General features: G+C 43.0%; 1 protein-coding gene across 1 annotated transcript in view; it reads left to right on the plus strand.

Annotated features, from left to right (window-relative positions):
* LOC119170845 (protein O-mannosyl-transferase TMTC1) overlaps positions 1-18,699 on the plus strand; it is an 85,513-nt gene that overhangs the window by 39,260 nt on the left and 27,554 nt on the right. The window contains exons 6-9 of the mRNA XM_037422116.2: positions 2,606-2,807; positions 4,587-4,759; positions 16,715-16,882; positions 17,033-17,146. Coding sequence (XP_037278013.2) covers positions 2,606-2,807; positions 4,587-4,759; positions 16,715-16,882; positions 17,033-17,146 — 657 coding nt within the window. The remainder of the gene's footprint in view (positions 1-2,605; positions 2,808-4,586; positions 4,760-16,714; positions 16,883-17,032; positions 17,147-18,699) is intronic.

Genomic DNA, 18,699 nt, shown 5'->3' on the forward strand with positions numbered 1-18,699 from the left:
GAAAATTTTCGTGGTTGTTGTGGCGGTGCCCCTGCGCAGGTTGTTGATATACAAAGGTGTGGATCTCCCTTGAATAAAGCCAGTTGATAGTTTGCGCCTGTTCTCGTCTCTCCCTTCCTGTGTGTTGTGTATGATTGCGCCCTCACTATCGTTTCTATGTCAAAGCTTAACCAACAGTCAACTATTTTGAGGAAAGCTGGAAGCGAAGCGAGTCGACTCACCGAGATGGCCAGTGGCCGATGCCGCTGTTTAAGTCTTCCATGGCAGCCCCATATCTTGCTAGTGGTTCGGGAACGCTGGTCGCCTTGCAGTAATGGCACACTTCAAACATCATTTTATTAAATCATGAATTATTTCGTGCCTGAAACAAAGTTCTATATTTGATGTCTTTTGTGCAGCCATCAACGGCAATATCGCCAAATGTCAGGGTGATCGTACTCATCAAAGCGAGGAGCAATGAATCAATGGATGCATGTTATTAGCATCCCCTTTATTATGGGTCAGCGACAAGTGTGCCACCAGGCTAAACAAATAGTGAAAAAAAATCATTCTTTAGTTTTGATTTGGTAATGCTGAAATTGCCTATTTCAATTGGAATATTTTATTATAGAAAAAAACCTCAAATTTTTGTTCAGTTCTGTGTTATATATGGCAAAACATCCTTATTTTTTGTACTATTTATTTCTGTCCTTTTCTCTAGTTGTTTTGCCGCCAACGCACTAAACGTATCCTACTTGTTTCCACTACGGCCGTGTTAATCTTGACACTGTCGTTCCTAAAAACCAAGGCTTCTTGTAGGCTCATGCCCAAGCCTACACTTGGGTGTATATCTCCACGATCGAGTAGAACAAGCTGCTCTATGGTTATCTTGCCCACGGCACATAAATTGCTTTTCTTCCCTTTCAAATATCCCTTTGTAGCTACGCGTTCTAAGGCAACCCGATCTCGCTGCAAACAGTAAAGTGTTTCCCTAGAAATCATCATGAAATGCCTGCCATATTATTTCATTTTCGCCCTTTTGGTCACTATTGGTGCAGTCATTTTTTTCGCCACCGTTGCCATTCAGTAAAGCACCTCCGCATGGGGGTGAATGGGGGTTCGGGGGTAAAACAATGTTGAGCTCGATGGCAATGCCGCGTGGTGTGTCAGCCACCTCCACACAGTATTGGCAAAGGCCAGAAAAAAAAAGAGTGAAAATGTTTAGGCACTCCCGCTCCCGAGCCATGGTGTGGCGTCCTAGGACTGTGGCCACGACCAATGGGGTCCTCGACCAGGCACTCACTCTTGTACTGCAAGAGAGCTGAACCACTAAGAACTGGTTTCTCCTGAAATTTTTCTGTTAGCTTAATAAATGTTTACGACCACTATAACCTGTGTGACTTCCCATTTAACGCGCTTTGCTGCCATACTACTTACACTGCCAGCCTATGTTCCCTGTTGAACCCTCTAGTTCTTTCTCTCTTCCTTGTGTCAATCACCGACCTGGGCGCCACCAGCTATGTGATGTCGCACATCTCCCGGGCTCCCATAGGCTGTGGCCGCCAGAACGACGCGGCAGTTCAGCGGATTACTAATATTCAGTGAGTGGAATGGCCGCGTAGCAATCGTATTGTCTCCACATGCTGTTGGAGCCAATTGGATGTCTGTTGAATGCTGCTGTTGGCGCGAATAGGCAACCATACGGCAAAATGCATCTGAATTCGCACCATGAGTCCATTACTTAACGTACTAGCCTTTCCATGCTTCTTAAATTTTTGAACTAGCTTGTCAGCGCTTCTCTAAAAGAAAGTTCAACGTGTTTGCTTATGACAAAGGACGGCCTAGCGTTTGCACATCGCTTGGTTAATGTGATGAACACTTTAAAGAACGAGCGTGCTCTTACAAAGAAATGATTGTTTGGGGGCAAGCGGTTGCTTGGGCAATTTAGAAAAAAACATGATTGGACTAGCATCAGTGTGTGAACACTCTCTCTATATATATATATATATGTATATATATATATATATACATAAAGTATATATATATATATATGTATATATATGAATATGTGAACCATATGTGAATGAAACTGTCTTACTAATACATGTGATGAATGAACTAACCTACCAAACAACCTTCTTCGCCCTGTATTGTTTCGTTTCGCAATTATTTTATTTGTATATGTATTACCACCCTGTTTGGACCTCGAGTCTGCAGTATTGAATATATATATATATATATATATATATATATATATATATATATATATATATATATATATATAGTCGCCCTTATCAAGTCCAGTTATCAAATCAAGTGTTCTTTCTCAGGTAATAATGCATAGTTTTGGGGTAATGGTATATTGACCTTGTTTTGTCACTGTTAACCTCTTCATGGACGTTGGCTTTGTCGTAGTCGAGGGAGTTTTCTACATTCACAGCAAATATAACTTCAAAGTAAGGCTGCCTAGAGCCTATGGGTATGCTAGATACACTTCAAAGAAACATCAAGACACCTTCACAGCTCTGTACAAGTGAAAAGTCACGGTGCCAATTATTTTCAAAAAACCTCTGCAAACACGTATCAACAGCCACCGGTCAATACTTCTTTCGTTGCTTCATTTCAGGCTTTTCACGTACAGCTACTTATGCGCCTTCAACGCCTGGCTTGTGTTGTGCCCGCGTACCTTGTCGTACGATTGGCAAATGGGCAGCATACCTCTCGTGACGTCACCACTTGACTCTAGGAATCTGGCTACACTGGCAATATTCGCTTCGATATTGACTCTCAGCTGGCGGGCCTTCACGACATCGAACAAGATAAGTGACGTGAGTTCGAATTACATTTATTAGAACTACTGCTACGTGATTTGCCATATAAATGGTCATCACATGATAATTTGCACTTCTTTTGAGCCATCAGAACGCTGATTTTGTGTGCTAGCCACAGTAATTATAGGACTACACATGAGCCTGAGCATTGGTCGATAAATATATGAATATTGCAATGTTTGTTTTGCAAGCGTGGTAAATACACTCATATGTCAAATATTTAAACCACCAGGTACGTTAGATATTCTGCAAGTGTATAAATATTTAGAATCAAGAAGCCGGTGACATGCCCTTATTTATTTTCACTCAGAAAGCAAGCAGCCTGTCAGAGAGCAAGTGCATTAATAAAGATGCGCGTCTCTCTAAGCACACTGCATAAGATACAAACCTATGTGCATCTATGTTCGCTGTTCAATACATTGTACTCTGAACGACATCTTTTTCCATGTTTTGAGAAGGATGTATATATGTGTATTCATGCTCACCAATAGGGCCTACAAAAATTTCTGCTCATATTTAAAATTGAGGCACCGTCAACATACTCGGTAGCTAGATGTCAGGACAAACAACTCGAAAGCTCGAATTATTCAGCCTTAATGAATACGTCTTGCACACATAGATACAAATAGAGAGAACAACGCACCATAATCGCCGTCTATCGCTGTTCTATTGCGGGCTGCGGCGGCTGCATTTCTGATGGAGACGGAAATGTTGTAGGCCCGTGTGCTCATATTTGGGCGCACGTTAAGGAACTCCAGGTGGTCGAAATTTCCGGAGCCCTCCACTATGGTGTCTCTCATAATCATATGGTGGTTTTCGGACGTTAAACGCAACATTTCGATCAATCAATCAATAACTCAATCTGTTCTATTGTGTTCGAGTGCACACGTTTTACGTTGCTTTATTGTGAATCCTTTCCTTCATTTATGATGAATGTTCGCCTTTTTTAATGACGAAGCTTTATTTTCTTTTATGATGAATTGATCGCTTCTTGTGATATGAATACTTAGCTTTTTATGATGAATTGACTCTTCCTTTAAGAGGAAGCCTTACGTTCTTTTATGGAGAATCGCTATATTTGTTTGTTGAAACATTGCTTTCGTTTATCAAGAATTGTTATTTCTGTTTAGGATCAATTCTCACCTTCTGAAATGATGAGTTGTTATATTCGTTTACGATGAAGTGTTATCGCTTTTTGATAAACCACTGCCTTGTTTCATAATGAATGCTTATCTTGCTTCATCATGCATCCTTACTTTCTATGAAGAAATGTCTTCCTTCGTAACGTACCTTTAAGTTATTTATGAGGAAGTCTTAACTTTCTTCATGATGAATTCTTGTCCTATGTTATGATGAATCGTTACCTTCCCTTTTGATAAATCTTTACCTTCTGGTATTTTGAATCCATGTCTTTTTATGAAGAATTTACGTTGTTTTTTACCATGAATCCTTTTCTTACTGTGTGACAATTTGTAAGCTAACTTTATCTTGTGTCCTGTCCGACTAGCTCAGCTTTTTTTCACTTGAAGCATTGTCGAACGTTAGCACCTACAAGGGGGGGGGGGTGAGTCGAAGTTTCCAGGCCACTATCTCATGTATTCCTAAGGGAGGGTGGCTTGGGAACTTTTGACTTTATTCATGTGTGTCCATGCAAGTTTCTGTGTAGGCTTGTATACGCCTGTCTTCAGGGCAAACTTCGTGTGAACTTGCTGTCCACAGCAATATATTAGGTTGGGGTGAGATTTTTCAAGCTACCCTTGTCTATGCTGTATGAAGATTTTCAGTGGACCGACAAAGCAGTGTGGTTCCAGCAATCTTGGCCAATTGAGGGAGCCTTCAGAGAGAATACTAGTGCCGCTTCTTCTGACTGTGCTGTCTTTCCTTCCGGCGTCCAACCTCTTCGTGTCCGTTGGCTTTGTCGTGGCCGAAAGAGTTCTCTACATTCCCAGGTAAGGAATAACACTGTGTAAACAGACTTGCATAACAGAAGTGCAAATGAAAGCAGTAGCATGTATGCCTTTACGCCATGATTTAATCGAATGGGATCTGTCCAAAAGACAACTTTTAGCAACGAGATCCACTCTGCAGATAACCGCGTTCTAGGTAGGCAAATTGTAATATTTTTTTCGTAAATGACGCTTGATTTGCCTTGCTTACTTACGTACTTGCCATAATATAAGAATGCAGCCCAAGTAATTTATGAGGTTTGTTATAAATTACCGAAAACATAAAGAACTACTGAGAACAACTTTAGATTGCGAAAACCTAAAAAGAATGGTAATTTGATTTATGCAGGGGGTATTTTCATGAACGGCATGCATTTTTCTTGGTTCATAAACTTCCACCATGAAAATGCCTTTTTTATGCACGATAGCTTTGCCACATCAACAGTCATGAATGAACAAAGCATGCTTTACAAGCAACGCCGCTCTGTTTGATTTCAGGAAATGTTTGTGAAAATGTAAGAAGGATGAATTATCATCATATCAGTCTCGTGTGTCATAGGTGTCAAATTTCCACGGCTTGTTAACTGATAAAAAAGTCACGCCTTTGCTGTAAAGGTGAAGCAATGAACACAATAGCAACAATTTGGAAGGTCACGCGCAGAATGGCGACTCTGATCTAAACATGCCACGCGTTTTTTGCGCACAAATGACGCACGAAACGGACTCACAGGTACAGATGAACGCGAATAAGCGTCTCAGTTGTAACTTCGCTGTGTCGGTAAAACGCGCATTTTTCGCAAACAGAGGCTGTGCAACAATTGCAGTGACCTTTTTCCGCCCCGTAGCTACAACAGGATAGTTCCTGTGTAAGCCCAACACTAGCCAAGACGTATAATATTCCCGACAGGGAGATAAGGGCGCGCGACAGATAATCCACTTTCCTCCTCTCCGTGGGCTAAAGTACGCGTGAGAGTTCAGAGCCACCCCACGTTCATAGCGCCATCTTGCTGATAATGCTAAGAACACAATAGTCCCCCTCCCCCAGTGATGCCCACTCACATTTGTAAGTGATAGATATAAATAGCTTGTCGTTTCAATATTCAAGAAGGTGCTCCTTGGTGGCTTAGTGGTTAACGTCTTTCATTCATGACGTGGAGGTCTTACGTTTGATTCCGCGCACAGGCGTCTTTTTCTATTTTTTCTATTTTGTATTATCGTATACCTAGATTTGTATTCTTACACGGTGAGTGACGGTGACGCCCACGTCGATGCCGATGCCGGAGGCAAAATCCAGCCCAGATTGTCTATATATCTGCTATCGCAATAAAAACTTAAGGTATGCGAGAGTGTTTGCTTAAGCATAAGAGAGTGATACAAAAAAGATCAACAATATTTATCGCTGCTTCAATGCATTGCAGTGATTCCTTGTGCTTCGTGCTTCATGCGAAAGTGGAGCATTTTAGCTGAATAATGAAAGTGGAGCACATCATGAGGCTGGGCTCTGGTACGCTGTCCTCGCTGTCCTCACTGTATGCTGTCGTATCTTGGCGCAACGCTGGCAAAATCACAACATAGCGATGTGCACACTATTGAGCGTGCGCTCACGACAAGGAGAAGTCTTCTTGCTCGTGTTATTAGAAGAGCTTGGTGATGCCTTCAAGTGCGAAGTACTTTTCGAGCCCAGGCTGTCGTAGGCTGTCATCGCTAGGTGTAAGACTGACATATCCATGTATCGCATCTGTAGCATGCTACAGATGGCTATACACATTACGCCCCCGGGTTTTGAAAAATTATAAAAGAGGAAGCGAGATATAGAGAGAAACAGAAAGAGGGACAAGTAGAAAAACAGACAAGTAAAGGAAGAACTAGAAAGAAATTGATGAACAGAAACTAAGTAACAAATATCTAAAGTATTGACAGAAAAGGGTTAGGAAGAACAAGTAGCAAAAAATAGCAAGAAAAAAGAACAATAGAAGAACAAATAGAACAAATAGCAAAACAAACCGGAAACAAAAAAAAAACTGTCCAGCTCCGCACTTCCGGTAAGCTTGGCTCAACTAGTGCGAACCTGCATTTTTCGTTTTTATCTCACAAGCTTTCATTTTCTCCTGAACTACGGCTTTATACGCATAAACAGATAGAACTATGTTCATCTACCGTATCTTCTCTATCGTACACAGAATAATGTATTTAATGTTTTTTGTGTCTTGAGTTGGACGGCCATCAAGCGATGTACTTTATCGAGCTTTGTGATTTACTACGTTTCTTACACCTTTTCCTTCCTCCTAGTTATACTAAATATTTTGAATTGACGCAAATAGCGGTATCTTGTGAAGTATCTTTGTTCGTAGTGTACGAACTGCGCTGAAAGTTATTTACCGGCTGTCTACGAAGTATAACTTGCTAAGGAGGTCTATGCGCTAAGCGTTTGCTAATGATGTCTATGCGCTAAGCGTATTCCTCCGCATATTACGTTCATTTAGAGATTGCATTGCCGGCGTTTAGTAAAGAGAAATCCTGGAATGCCTGATGCAACGCGAAGATTGACAATCGCTGTCGCCGTCGCACAGCGTCGAATATACCACAAGTGGTGCAAACAATTTTCATCCGGTGATGACGTCACCGATCGCCAGAAGTCTTGGCGTCACTACGACGTCATCGTGGCGTCATTGCGGCGTCCAGAGACGCAAAATTGCGTGATGACGTGAACACATGACATCGTAGCTTGGTGAGTGGCTTGCTCACAGCGGAGGCAGTGCAGAACCAGGTGACGTGCCTCTGACCCTGGAGGTGGTGCCAAACCATAACCTCCGACATGGCGGGTATGCAGAGGGTTTTTGTTCGGCCGTCCCAATTGCACGTAGAGAGCGTGTGTTTAGAGATGGACGCGGCCCGCTGTTTTTTCACTTTAAGGCACTCTTTTGTATGGTCGAAAAAGGCTGCCGCACTGTTGGCGAAGCTTTCATGCGGGGAAAAAATATTATTTGATGATTTTCTTTATAATTTTCTGATGATTTTTTTGAAAAGGGGTAGGAGCCTCGTCAAGCTGCTAATATAGCAGCTTTTTGCTCCTATCCTTGCGTTTTCTTTTTCGCAACTCTGTGAAGAAAATGCTCAATAAAAACTGAAACTTAAACTGAAAAGTACGCGCTGATTTGGGATTATTTGGCCAAGGTGTGCGAGAGGCAAAGGCAGTGATTGGCCATATATATTCTCAAATGTTTAATTTTTTTTTTGCTGCAGATTTGTGCCGCACTTATAAGTGCGATGTATCTGCAAGAAATCTGCATGTGCTGTTAACATAGTATAGATCGGAGGTTCTGGGCGTTATAGAATTGGGGGGCACTGGCGTAGAAGAAAAAAAAAAAACAATGACAGGCCGATCCGCAAGCGAAGTCAGAAGAATGCCCCGTTGCACGCTCACGAATTACATTTAATCGAATGCGTGGTTTTCTTTCTCTTTCCATTAAGTAAATTAGCGCTGCTTTTCATTGTTGTGCCATATTGAAAATTCTTGCAGACGTGCTAATATAATCATTGTGGCGCAGTGGTCACAGTGCGAACGGTCGCTAATTCGCGTTGTGAGTTGTGCGGTTTTCAGTGGATATGCTGGGCAATGTAAAAACGAGCATCGTGATCTTTTGCTTGTTCACGAATAACGGAGCATGCGTTCAGAGTTCTTTGTATCTGCTACGGAACACTGCGCATTACATAGAAGTGAAAACTTACACTTTTTGTTTCTTCTCTAGTCTACCTTGACGAACACGTAGTTTTAGAAAGACGCCCTTTGATTTCGATGCAGACGAGTGTACAGTAAATGAACCAATATAGATTTTGCCATTGTGCTAGAAAAAATATGGTCGAAATACAGATGACGAAAAACGAGATGATCACAACTCAGGCACTTTCTTTGCGAAAGAGGTGAGGTGGGGGTAAATGTAGGATCGTCAATAGAAGCCTTCTGCAATATTGTGGTGAAATTACTTATCACTTTACTTATGTGATAAGACCAGGGTACTCATTTATTTAGAGCACAACTGTGCTTCGGTTGACCACCTCCTAAATATGCATACAATATAAAATACTGAAACACTGAGCCACAATAGGAGAGTAATATAAATCAACGATGAGAATAATCCCAGCTTTCCCCAATTCACGTTTCACAAAAAAAGAATAATGCTAGAATGCCTCTATATTTCTCAAATCAAAGTATTTATGGCCCAGATAAAACGGACCGTAATAGATTGATTGATATGTGGGGTTTAACGTCCGAAAACCACCATATCATTATGAGAGACGCCGTAGTGGAGGGCTCCGGAAATTTCGACCACCTGGGGTTCTTTAACGTGCACCCAAATCTGAGCACACGGGCCTACAACACTTCCACCTCCATCGGAAATACAGCCGGGGTCAATAGCCGAGTACCTTAGCCACTAGACCACCGCGGCGGGGCAATTTTGAACCTCTCGCAATGATATATATATATATATATATATATATATATATATATATATATATATATATATATATATATATATATATATATATATATATATATATATATATATATATATATATATATATATATATATGCAGGGGGTGGTGGTGGCCGCCGAGATATCTCAGTCGTTAGAGCATCGAACGCGTTATTCGAACGTCAAAGGTTCGATTTCTGCTCACGGCAGGTTCTTTTTCACCCACCTTTCTTTCTTGTTATTTACATTACATTTGTTCTAATAAGTTTCCCTGTACAATTCATGGCATTACTGTCTGTTAGGTCTCAATAATATTGTTTCAACACATGGAAAAACAAGCCCTCAGGTATAAAATTGTTTGCCTTATTTATTAACGAGCGTCTCGTACTGGCAGACTTTGTGCCGTTAGGTTGTATGCAATGGACTTGGTCAGCTTCCCGCTCGTAATAAGTTCACGTGCTACGTGACGCCACACAGGCTCATAAAAAGAGTGTTCGACACTCGCGGCTTGGCTACAGATGGCGCTGACGGACACTCCCACATTTCAATTCACATAAAAACCCCAAAAAGTGGATGGGGAGTTGGCTGCCGTGATTGCTCAGTGGTTAGAGCATCGAATGCGTTATTCGAAGGTCGTAGGTTTGATTCCTGCTCAGGGCAGGTTATTTTTTCACAGACTTTTCTTTCTTGTTATCAACATTACATTTGTTCTAATAACTTCCCCTATACATTTCTTGGTATTTTTTAAATTGTCTGTTAGATCTCATTATTATTGTGTCAAAACACGGAAAAACCGAGCCGTTATGTGGACACCTCTTTCCATATATATATATATATATATATATATATATATATATATATATATATATATATATATATATATATATATATATATATATATATTTATATATATATATATATATATATATATATATATATATAAAATCCGGCAGTTTCCACAATTTTCTACACGAAATTGGACCAAAAACTGCATTCCCAGAAAAAAATACTTGTCCTATGTTCAACCAGAAGATTTTGGTGGTGATTCTTGCTCGTTTGAGTGAAAAAACCACACGCACTTTGGAATCCCGTGAGCTCTGCTCTCTGCTGCGTTCTCCGTAACCGCCTGAATCTGCGCCCTCTCGCGGTAGCCAAGTGCGCGAGGTGACACTCGTTCTTTTTGCTGGGGATTTCAGTCATTGAGACGGACAGAGAGAAACACGTCACGCACTTGCCATCTCACAGGTGATGCGCAAATCCATGATAGTTGCAGAAAAGTTTAGCATGGTGGCCGTGCCTAAGAATACGATTTCTTGTTGAGCTGCATGTGACGAGACGAGGGCGATAGAGAGACAGCAGGACAGCCGGGACACATCACCTGTTCTGTAGTCTCTGTCTCGTCCTTGTCTCATCATGTGCAGCGCAACAAAAAATCTCAAACGACCACAAATAAGCTAAACTTTGCTTTCGAAACCTTTTAGGTAATAATACGTACAAAAGTCTCTGTGAGTTTTCATGCGCACGGAAGTGCATAATGAGGAAGCTCTCTGAAAGATAACGTAGGTAGAAACGAATATTTTGGATACAAACACATCGAGCTATTTCTTCCTGGTTATACTGCATGAGTAGCGTAAGTATTTTGCTCCACAAGCGGCGAATCATGGGGTAAATACATCTGTAGTATAGTAAATGATCAGAATAGTAATTCCTCTTTTTTCGAATCACTGCTCAGAAATTCACTCTGAATATGATTTTCAATTAGTGCAGTAAGCTGTGTGTTGGTAGTGATGACACCATCACTTTATTTCCTTTTTTGTCCTCAACTATTCAAACTGTAAGTGAAGCGCCAAAATCGAACACTTATACCATCCTGTTTCTGCCTGCACTTCTTACCGTCAGCATGAAACGCCTTAACAGACAGTCTGTGTCGAGGTCTCTGGAAACGCTCGTGCCAAATGAGATCACGGACATAAGAGTGAACGCCAGAAAGAATATACTGGCTGTGGACGTTTTGCACGCAAGCGCGTTGGGCGTTCTGCGCAGTGTAACTGACTTGGACGGCAACCAGGTGCGCTCTCATGTTCCCTTGGGATGTGATGTAGTAACCGGCGTGATCTACGACATTGATGTCGCTATTTCCAATAAGGACTTACAACTTCTTGTCAAGTCAACAACTGATACTCCAATTGTTGATGTCACCCGGCTAGGCAAGTCTCGCTGTGTGAAGATTGCGTTTAAGAGCACATCACTACCCTCTCATGTGAAGGTGGGGTACTTCAGACATGCTGTGCGGCCTTTCATTCCAAAGCCTCTCCAATGCCGTAAATGCATGAAACTTGGACATGTGAGCAGCGTCTGCGAGAATTCGGTGCTATGCCACCGCTGCGCCGAGCACCAGGAAGCGAATAAGTGCGTCGCAACTGTCAACAAATGCTCTAATTGCAATGGATCCTATGAAGCCACATCGAAGGACTGCCCGCGGATTCAGAAGAAAATTGCCATCTTGAAGGAGATGGTGCGCGATCACTCATCTCATAGAGAAGCCGCAGCTAAAGTCAGAAGGCGTCGTTCACGTCGACGTCGGTCTTCGAGGACGCCCGCTGCCTCCTCGACACGTTTACGTGATCCCTCATCAGTACCACCTCCTTTGCCTCCCAGACCACATGCCATGGGAAAGGCTGTAAAGGACAGAGCCAGTGAGCATGCCCTAACTGCAACAGAGTGGCCTGCACTTCCAAGGGAAGCAGCATCAAGCGAACCGAAGGGGCTTCATGACGGCCAGTCCGCGCTGCCGGTTCAGGATCTTTCCAACCAAGACAGGCAAGTGACTGCAATCATCCCGGTTCGAGATCTTTCCAACCAAGACAGGCAAGTGGCTGCAATCATGCAATCATTAATTGCCACGATTCGCACGCTACTGAGCAGCATACAATCTCCGTCTGCTAAGAGTGCACTGCAAATACTGGATGCACTGAATCCAGTTCTTGCTAACTTCGTATAAGCACAACGGCTCAACAAAATCTCATCTTCCGCACTGAAGTTAAAAGTGCGTCGATTTTTCAGTGGAATGCCAGAGGCATGAAGTCCCGTATCTCGGACTTTCGCCAATTTGTTCGGGCCAATCAATTCCCTATACTTGTCATATGTGAACCAAACGTATCAACGCCTTATAGATTGTCCGGTTATGAAGCTTTTTGTTCAGCCGCTTGCGAAGAACGAAGCAAAGTAATTGTTTACATTCGCACAGACTTGACTTATCTTTCGCACCCAATAAGTTCAAATGACGGCAATCAGTACGTGTGTCTCCGTGCGAAGAAGAATGCAGTTTCAATCACGCTTATTGGTGGATATATATCTCCGTCATCGCGATTTGACTGCGACAGAATAAAAGACATCCTAATGAGAACCGATGGGCCTTGGATCATCACCGGTGACTTTAACGCCCATCACATGCTTTCGGGGAGCATTAGAATGAAAGCCAGGGGCCGGAACATTGTTACATTCGCTTCCGATTACGACCTTTCCATCATGAACGATGTACCCCCACATATCTGCGGGGTCTCACGTATGGCAGTTGCCTTGACTTGGCATTGGTGTCACGGGGCTTCTCTCACAAAGTTAAGTGGTTTTGCGAGATTGAGACTCATGGGAGTGATCACATACCCACCTACGTGACGATCGATGGTATCATAAAAAATTTCTCTTCCAGTGTTGCAATTAGAACTGACTGGTCGATGTTTGCATCGCGTGTTGAGAACGCTTGCCAAGAAGGCCTCGCCTGCAGCCTGGAAAATACCATAGTGGAAGCTATGCAAGCGTCCAAATGTAAACTACCATTTTCGTCTAAAGTAACACAGTTTGACATCGAACTGAAAAAATTACGAGCTATACGAAGGCGTGCTGAACGACGATACAGACGCACAAGATCAATTTACGATCTGAGGGAAGCAAGGCGGCTCCAGAAAAAGATTCAACGACGCATTTACAAACTGGAGAGCGAACGCTGGAAAGCATTCTGCGAATCTCTAGACCCTCATAAACCGCTGTCTAATATCTGGAGAACAGTTCGTGGTATTCGCTCCTCTCCACAACAACGACACCCCTTTAAAGCTTTGGCACTCCATCATGGAAAAACAGAACTCGAGGTGGCTGAAGAATTTCGCACGAGAGTTGCCGGCAATATTATGAACGAGAGCATCGACGCCGTGATCGTTCCTGAGACGCGATTACCAGAAATGGACATTCCGTTCACCATGGAAGAACTGGAAGGTGCGTTAGTCGCTTCTAAGCGCATGTCATCGCCAGGTCCTGATGGTATTACTTATAGTGCGTTGGGAAACCTTGGGCAAAAAGCCAGAAAAGAACTTTTAACATGCTTGAACAACTCCTGGCTCAGCGGCAGTGTTCCCCAAGAATGGAAAATAGGTCGATTAATACCACTTTTGAAATCGGCAAAATCACCATTGGACTAGACAGCATATCGCCCTATTGCCCTCGCAAGCTGCCTCGGAAAAGTGATGGAAAGAATGGTTCTATTTCGTCTCGAGTGGTACTTGGAACGATACACCAAATACCCTTCTTGCATAGCAGGCTTTCGTCGGGGCCGCTCCTCCATTGACTGTGTCCATGACTTATTGAGACATTTGTTCAACAAGAAAAAAGTCGAAAGCGCATATGAGTGGCACTCTTTCTTGACATGAAGGGTGCATATGATAATGTAGCTCACGATGCCATCCTCACTTCTCTCGCAGCAATGGGCACTGGTGGACGAATGTTTCAATGGATAAAAGATTATGGAACTGGCAGGGGTTTTTTTGTACAAACATATGAGGGTAGAACTGCCCAACATTACACCTACTGCGGAGTACCTCAGGGAGGTGTTTTAAGCCCCACATTGTTCAATGTGGCCCTCATTGGTCTGGTGAAGGTTCTGCCAAAGTCGGTGTGCCTATCCATATACGCCGATGATATTTGCCTCTGGAGTGCTGTAGTTACTCGCCCTCAGGTGCGTGCACGAATACGGCGGGAAGCAACCCTCACAACAGCGTACCTTCAGAAACAAGGCCTAAATATATTAACTGTGAAGTGCGCGTTGATGGCGTTTACACGCAAACCAATGATGCCATACCCTGTTTACATCAATGGGCAGAGTGTCAAATATGCACGGACGCATCGTTTCCTAGGCATCATAATCGACAGAAGTCTTTCGTGGAGCCCACATTGTGCGTACTTGAGGAAGAGACTGCTATCTATTGTGCATATCATGAAATTCTTGTGCGGTAAAGCATGGGAAACTTCTGTGGACTCCATGCTACAGCTGTACAGGGCCCTATTTCTGGGTCTATTGCGCTACAGCTTGCCGGTACTGACTAACACTTACAAATCGAATACTCATTCATTGGAGAGTTTGCAGGGTCAGGGACTGCGTATCTGCCTAGGACTGCCCTGATGCGCTTCTACTTATGCCACAATCATGCTTGCCAAAGACCATCCGGTCAGGACATATAGTTGTGGATTGCCTCAGAGCACACATTCGACATGCTAGCCATGTCCCCGACCACCACTTGGCCCTTCTACCTTCCGGAAGACCACGTGCTACGTTTTCAGACGTCATAGCCAAGCACCTAAACAGCATTCCATCAGGATATACGCCAGCTGCGAGAACGGCATGTCCTTTGTGGTGCCTCGACCAGCCGCAAGCACGTCTAGAAATTCCGGGAATCAAAAAGAAAAGCAGTCACTCCAGAGTAGCATTGAAGCAAGCAACACTGCTATCATTACATGAGTTGTACTTAGACCGAACGCAGATATACACTGATGGGTCCGTCTCATTCAGCAGCTCATCAGGTGGCGCTGTAATACCGGCTGCAGAAATGGCAATCAAGTTTAAGTTGTCGCATATGACTACATCTACGGCATCAGAGCTTGCTGCTATAAGGGCTGCTTTACAATATCTCGTTCAAGAACGTCCAGGAAAATGGGTCATATTCTGTGATTCGAAGGCAGCGCTTCAGAGTTTGCAGTCTGCCATGCGTAGGAGGAGTCATGGCCAACTGGTACAAGAAATAAGACATTGCCATCATGAAGCTCTAGCACGAGGTCATGATAATATATATCAATGGCTGCCTGGACATATCGGTATTACCGGAAATCAATTAGCCGATGATGCAGCCCACTCAGCCCATGAATAAACCAGTGTAGTTCCGATTCCTCTATCAATGAATGATGCAGCAAGACAACTTTACCTGCTGGCTCGAGATCTCACACGCACGTTCTGGTCGTCTACCAGCTTCCAAAGGTGTCAATTTTATGACCTGGATCCTTCCCTCAAGCTAAAGCTACCATCACAACTTTCCCGCTCCGATACGACATTGTTATGCCGCCTTTGGTTGGGTGTTGCATTTACAAAGGTGTACTCCTTTCGCATTGGTAAAGCAGACACTCCTACATGCGACTACTGCGCAGCTGAAGAGACCATCGAACACGTCCTGTGCAGCTGCGCTTGCTACGACACACAGCGATGCCAGCTCCGGATGGTTTTGAATCGACTTGACCCCAGAGCATTTTGTGTGCAGAAGATACTAGGAGCTTGGGCATCTGCCTCAGTTGCGCAGAAAGCAACTAAAGCACTGCTACTTTACCTTAAGTCAACAAACCTGAGTGATCGCCTGTAGACTATGTGTGCTCCCCGAGTGTGCTCGTGATTGTGTGTACCTTCTCATCTTTTTGCAACCTCTTTTCTCCCCTTTATCCCTTCCTCAGTGCAGGGTAGCAAACCGGATGTGCGTCTGGTTAACCTCCCTGCCTTTCCTTGCATCTTTATCTCTCTCTCTCTCTCTTGTACCAAGATTCTTTAGCAGCGTTCCCTGCATGGCTTTTCACTGTATCGAACAATGTGATGTTCAGATCAGCAGTGAAAGGAGCTAATGTTATGCTGAGAGTTTATTTGTGCGTGTTTCTGTACGTTTATAATACATTTAACATAGGTTTGTTATTTCACAGCAAAGATATTTTAACAACTATTTTCCCTCTTGTTCGTCCCAGCGCGTGCACCATTTCGTTCTTAACATTTCTTATTAAAATCCCTAATGCTGTCGCTCATTTCGACAGCAACCTGACAAACGCGGAAAGCTATTTTTGCCTTCCATTCAGTTATTCGCTTTTTTTTACTTAGGCAACAAAGTGGCCTTTACATCACTCAGTTTAACATTGTGATCAAATTTCTACTTTTGATTCCTGAATTTCTTCAAACAGACAGATATGTTTAGTTCAATTTTTCAGTTCTACGCCTCTCTGTTAAGCAATCAGCTGTATTTTATTGCACCTAAATTTGACCCTGTATTCACGGTGTGAGATCCAAATAAGCATGGTAGAAACGTTAATTTTGCTTTGGGTTTATTTTGTGCATAGTTTCGAGTTTTTTAACATACCAATCAATCAGTAGATGCTGGTAATTTAGCTGAACTTGAATATTTTTTTACAGCATAGGCGTTACTCTATTGGTGGCGGAAGGATTGTTCCGCCTTCAAATGCGGTGCTCTCGGGTCCTCCAGTGGTGCACCACAAGCCTCTGCTTCGTTTTAGTGCTGCTCTTTGCTATACGCACCTGGAATCGGAATGGCATCTGGGCCTCCAGAGAGGCCCTTTTCGAGTGAGTCCAGATCGTATTTTGCTTGACTGATTAGTTCAGGTTGATTTGGCATTTTATGATTTCCAAACACCGAAAACCTGACTGTTACTTTTTGGTCACTTCTGTTTATTATATGTATGTATTATGAACAAAAAATATTGTTGATTCCAGATCGGGCATTAGGGACCTTCCGGAAAACGCAAAGATGCATTATAATTACGCCAACCTGCAGAAGGACATCGGCAACTCGGACTTGGCGATCAAACACTACAGGCTGGCAATTGAGTGAGTCCCTCGTTTCTGATATCTTCGCACACCACTGTTTTGAGTGAATAGTGAGAACAAGAACTTGAAGTGTCCTTCCTTCTGCATTTATTATTTTTGTTTGCTGAGCATAAGTTGATTTTTGCGATCCTTGTTGGGGCCCTCTATATGACCTGAATGTCAGCACTGTTATCTTTGCACTCAAATCAGACCATCCGGGATCTCAAATTAGACTAGCAGGAAGTCAAGCGACGCTGCTCACGCATTCACACGGTATCATCCGGGCAACCAGCAATAAGTAAAAAAACTGCGGTCACCATCCCTTAACGCTATCTACAGTATCGCATTAGTAGTTATGTGTGCTGGCTACAGCGGAAACGCATCACCAAACAAATGAGGCCAGCATCGCCTTATTTATGCTAAGCCTGAATGATGTCTGCAGTGAGCCGCCTTCTTGCTTTCTCTTCGACTTCTCCTTCATTCTTCATCATGTTTTGTCTTTTTGAGAATTTGTGTGTTGCTTTGAATTTACATTTATTTATTTCTATGTTACATTTATCTCTCGCTTCCTCTCTAAATTTTTATATGTCGTTTGTGTTGACGTGCACCTCTAGCCATAGTACTAACACATGTCCTTAATATCATCAGATAGCGCCGAAGAACAAAAAGAAAAAGACTTCCCTTCTGCACGAGCATGCACTCAATATGCTATAGCTGGCTATACTTTCTGTGGTTTTGCATGCTTTAAGGTCATCGGCTAAGCGCTCGAAGACAAAGTAAAAGGAAACTTGCGTTAACATCAGCACCAAGGAGCTTAACCAACAAGCCGATTCGAGGAAGAAGACATCTCTGTGGCGTGAGCACGTGCTCTTAATGAAAGAGCTGGCAATGATACTTACACACTCACAGTCCCAGCAGTGTACTGGTAACTCTCTTCGCGAAAGTAAAGGCTTGTCCCAAGTTTCACTCTCTTTTCAAAAGTGCTGGGAACCCTCTGTTGCACAGAGTACGCACACTCTCTTGACAGAGTGCTCGTACTCTGGCTGAACGAGAGTAAAACAAGCTGTTTTGCCAGAGGACAGTCACGCTTCCTAAATAGAGTTCATAAACCCTCTGCATAGTTGCATTACTCTCTCACGGAGTTTTACAGTCTGGGCGGACTAGTGTGCATCAATTCCCCCCGACAGTAGAATAGTTTTGCTGCGCTATGACTATCGTTTAAAAAAATAGGTTGAGCATTTTCTAAAAGCAGTGAAGTGTATAGATTGCTTCAAGCCTACATCACAGATACGGACGGACATCGGCACACACATTATAATCTCACGCAACATAGCAACCAGCAATACTGAACACATACCTCTCGCGCTAAGGATCATTATACAGCCCCCGGTATTTATACTCATGATGTCCAGCCACCTTCTAGTGCGGGAGGAGCAGCATCCTTACTTATTAAGCGTTTTGACGAGCAAATATGCATCTAGCATGTGTAGGTATCTAGTGATAGTTATGTACTCTGTAGGCACGTCGACCATTTATTTCAAAACTACACGACATTTATTGTCGTATGTTACTAA

Source organism: Rhipicephalus microplus, chromosome 2 (genome assembly GCF_043290135.1).
Source record: "Rhipicephalus microplus isolate Deutch F79 chromosome 2, USDA_Rmic, whole genome shotgun sequence".
NCBI lineage: Eukaryota > Metazoa > Arthropoda > Arachnida > Ixodida > Ixodidae > Rhipicephalus > Rhipicephalus microplus.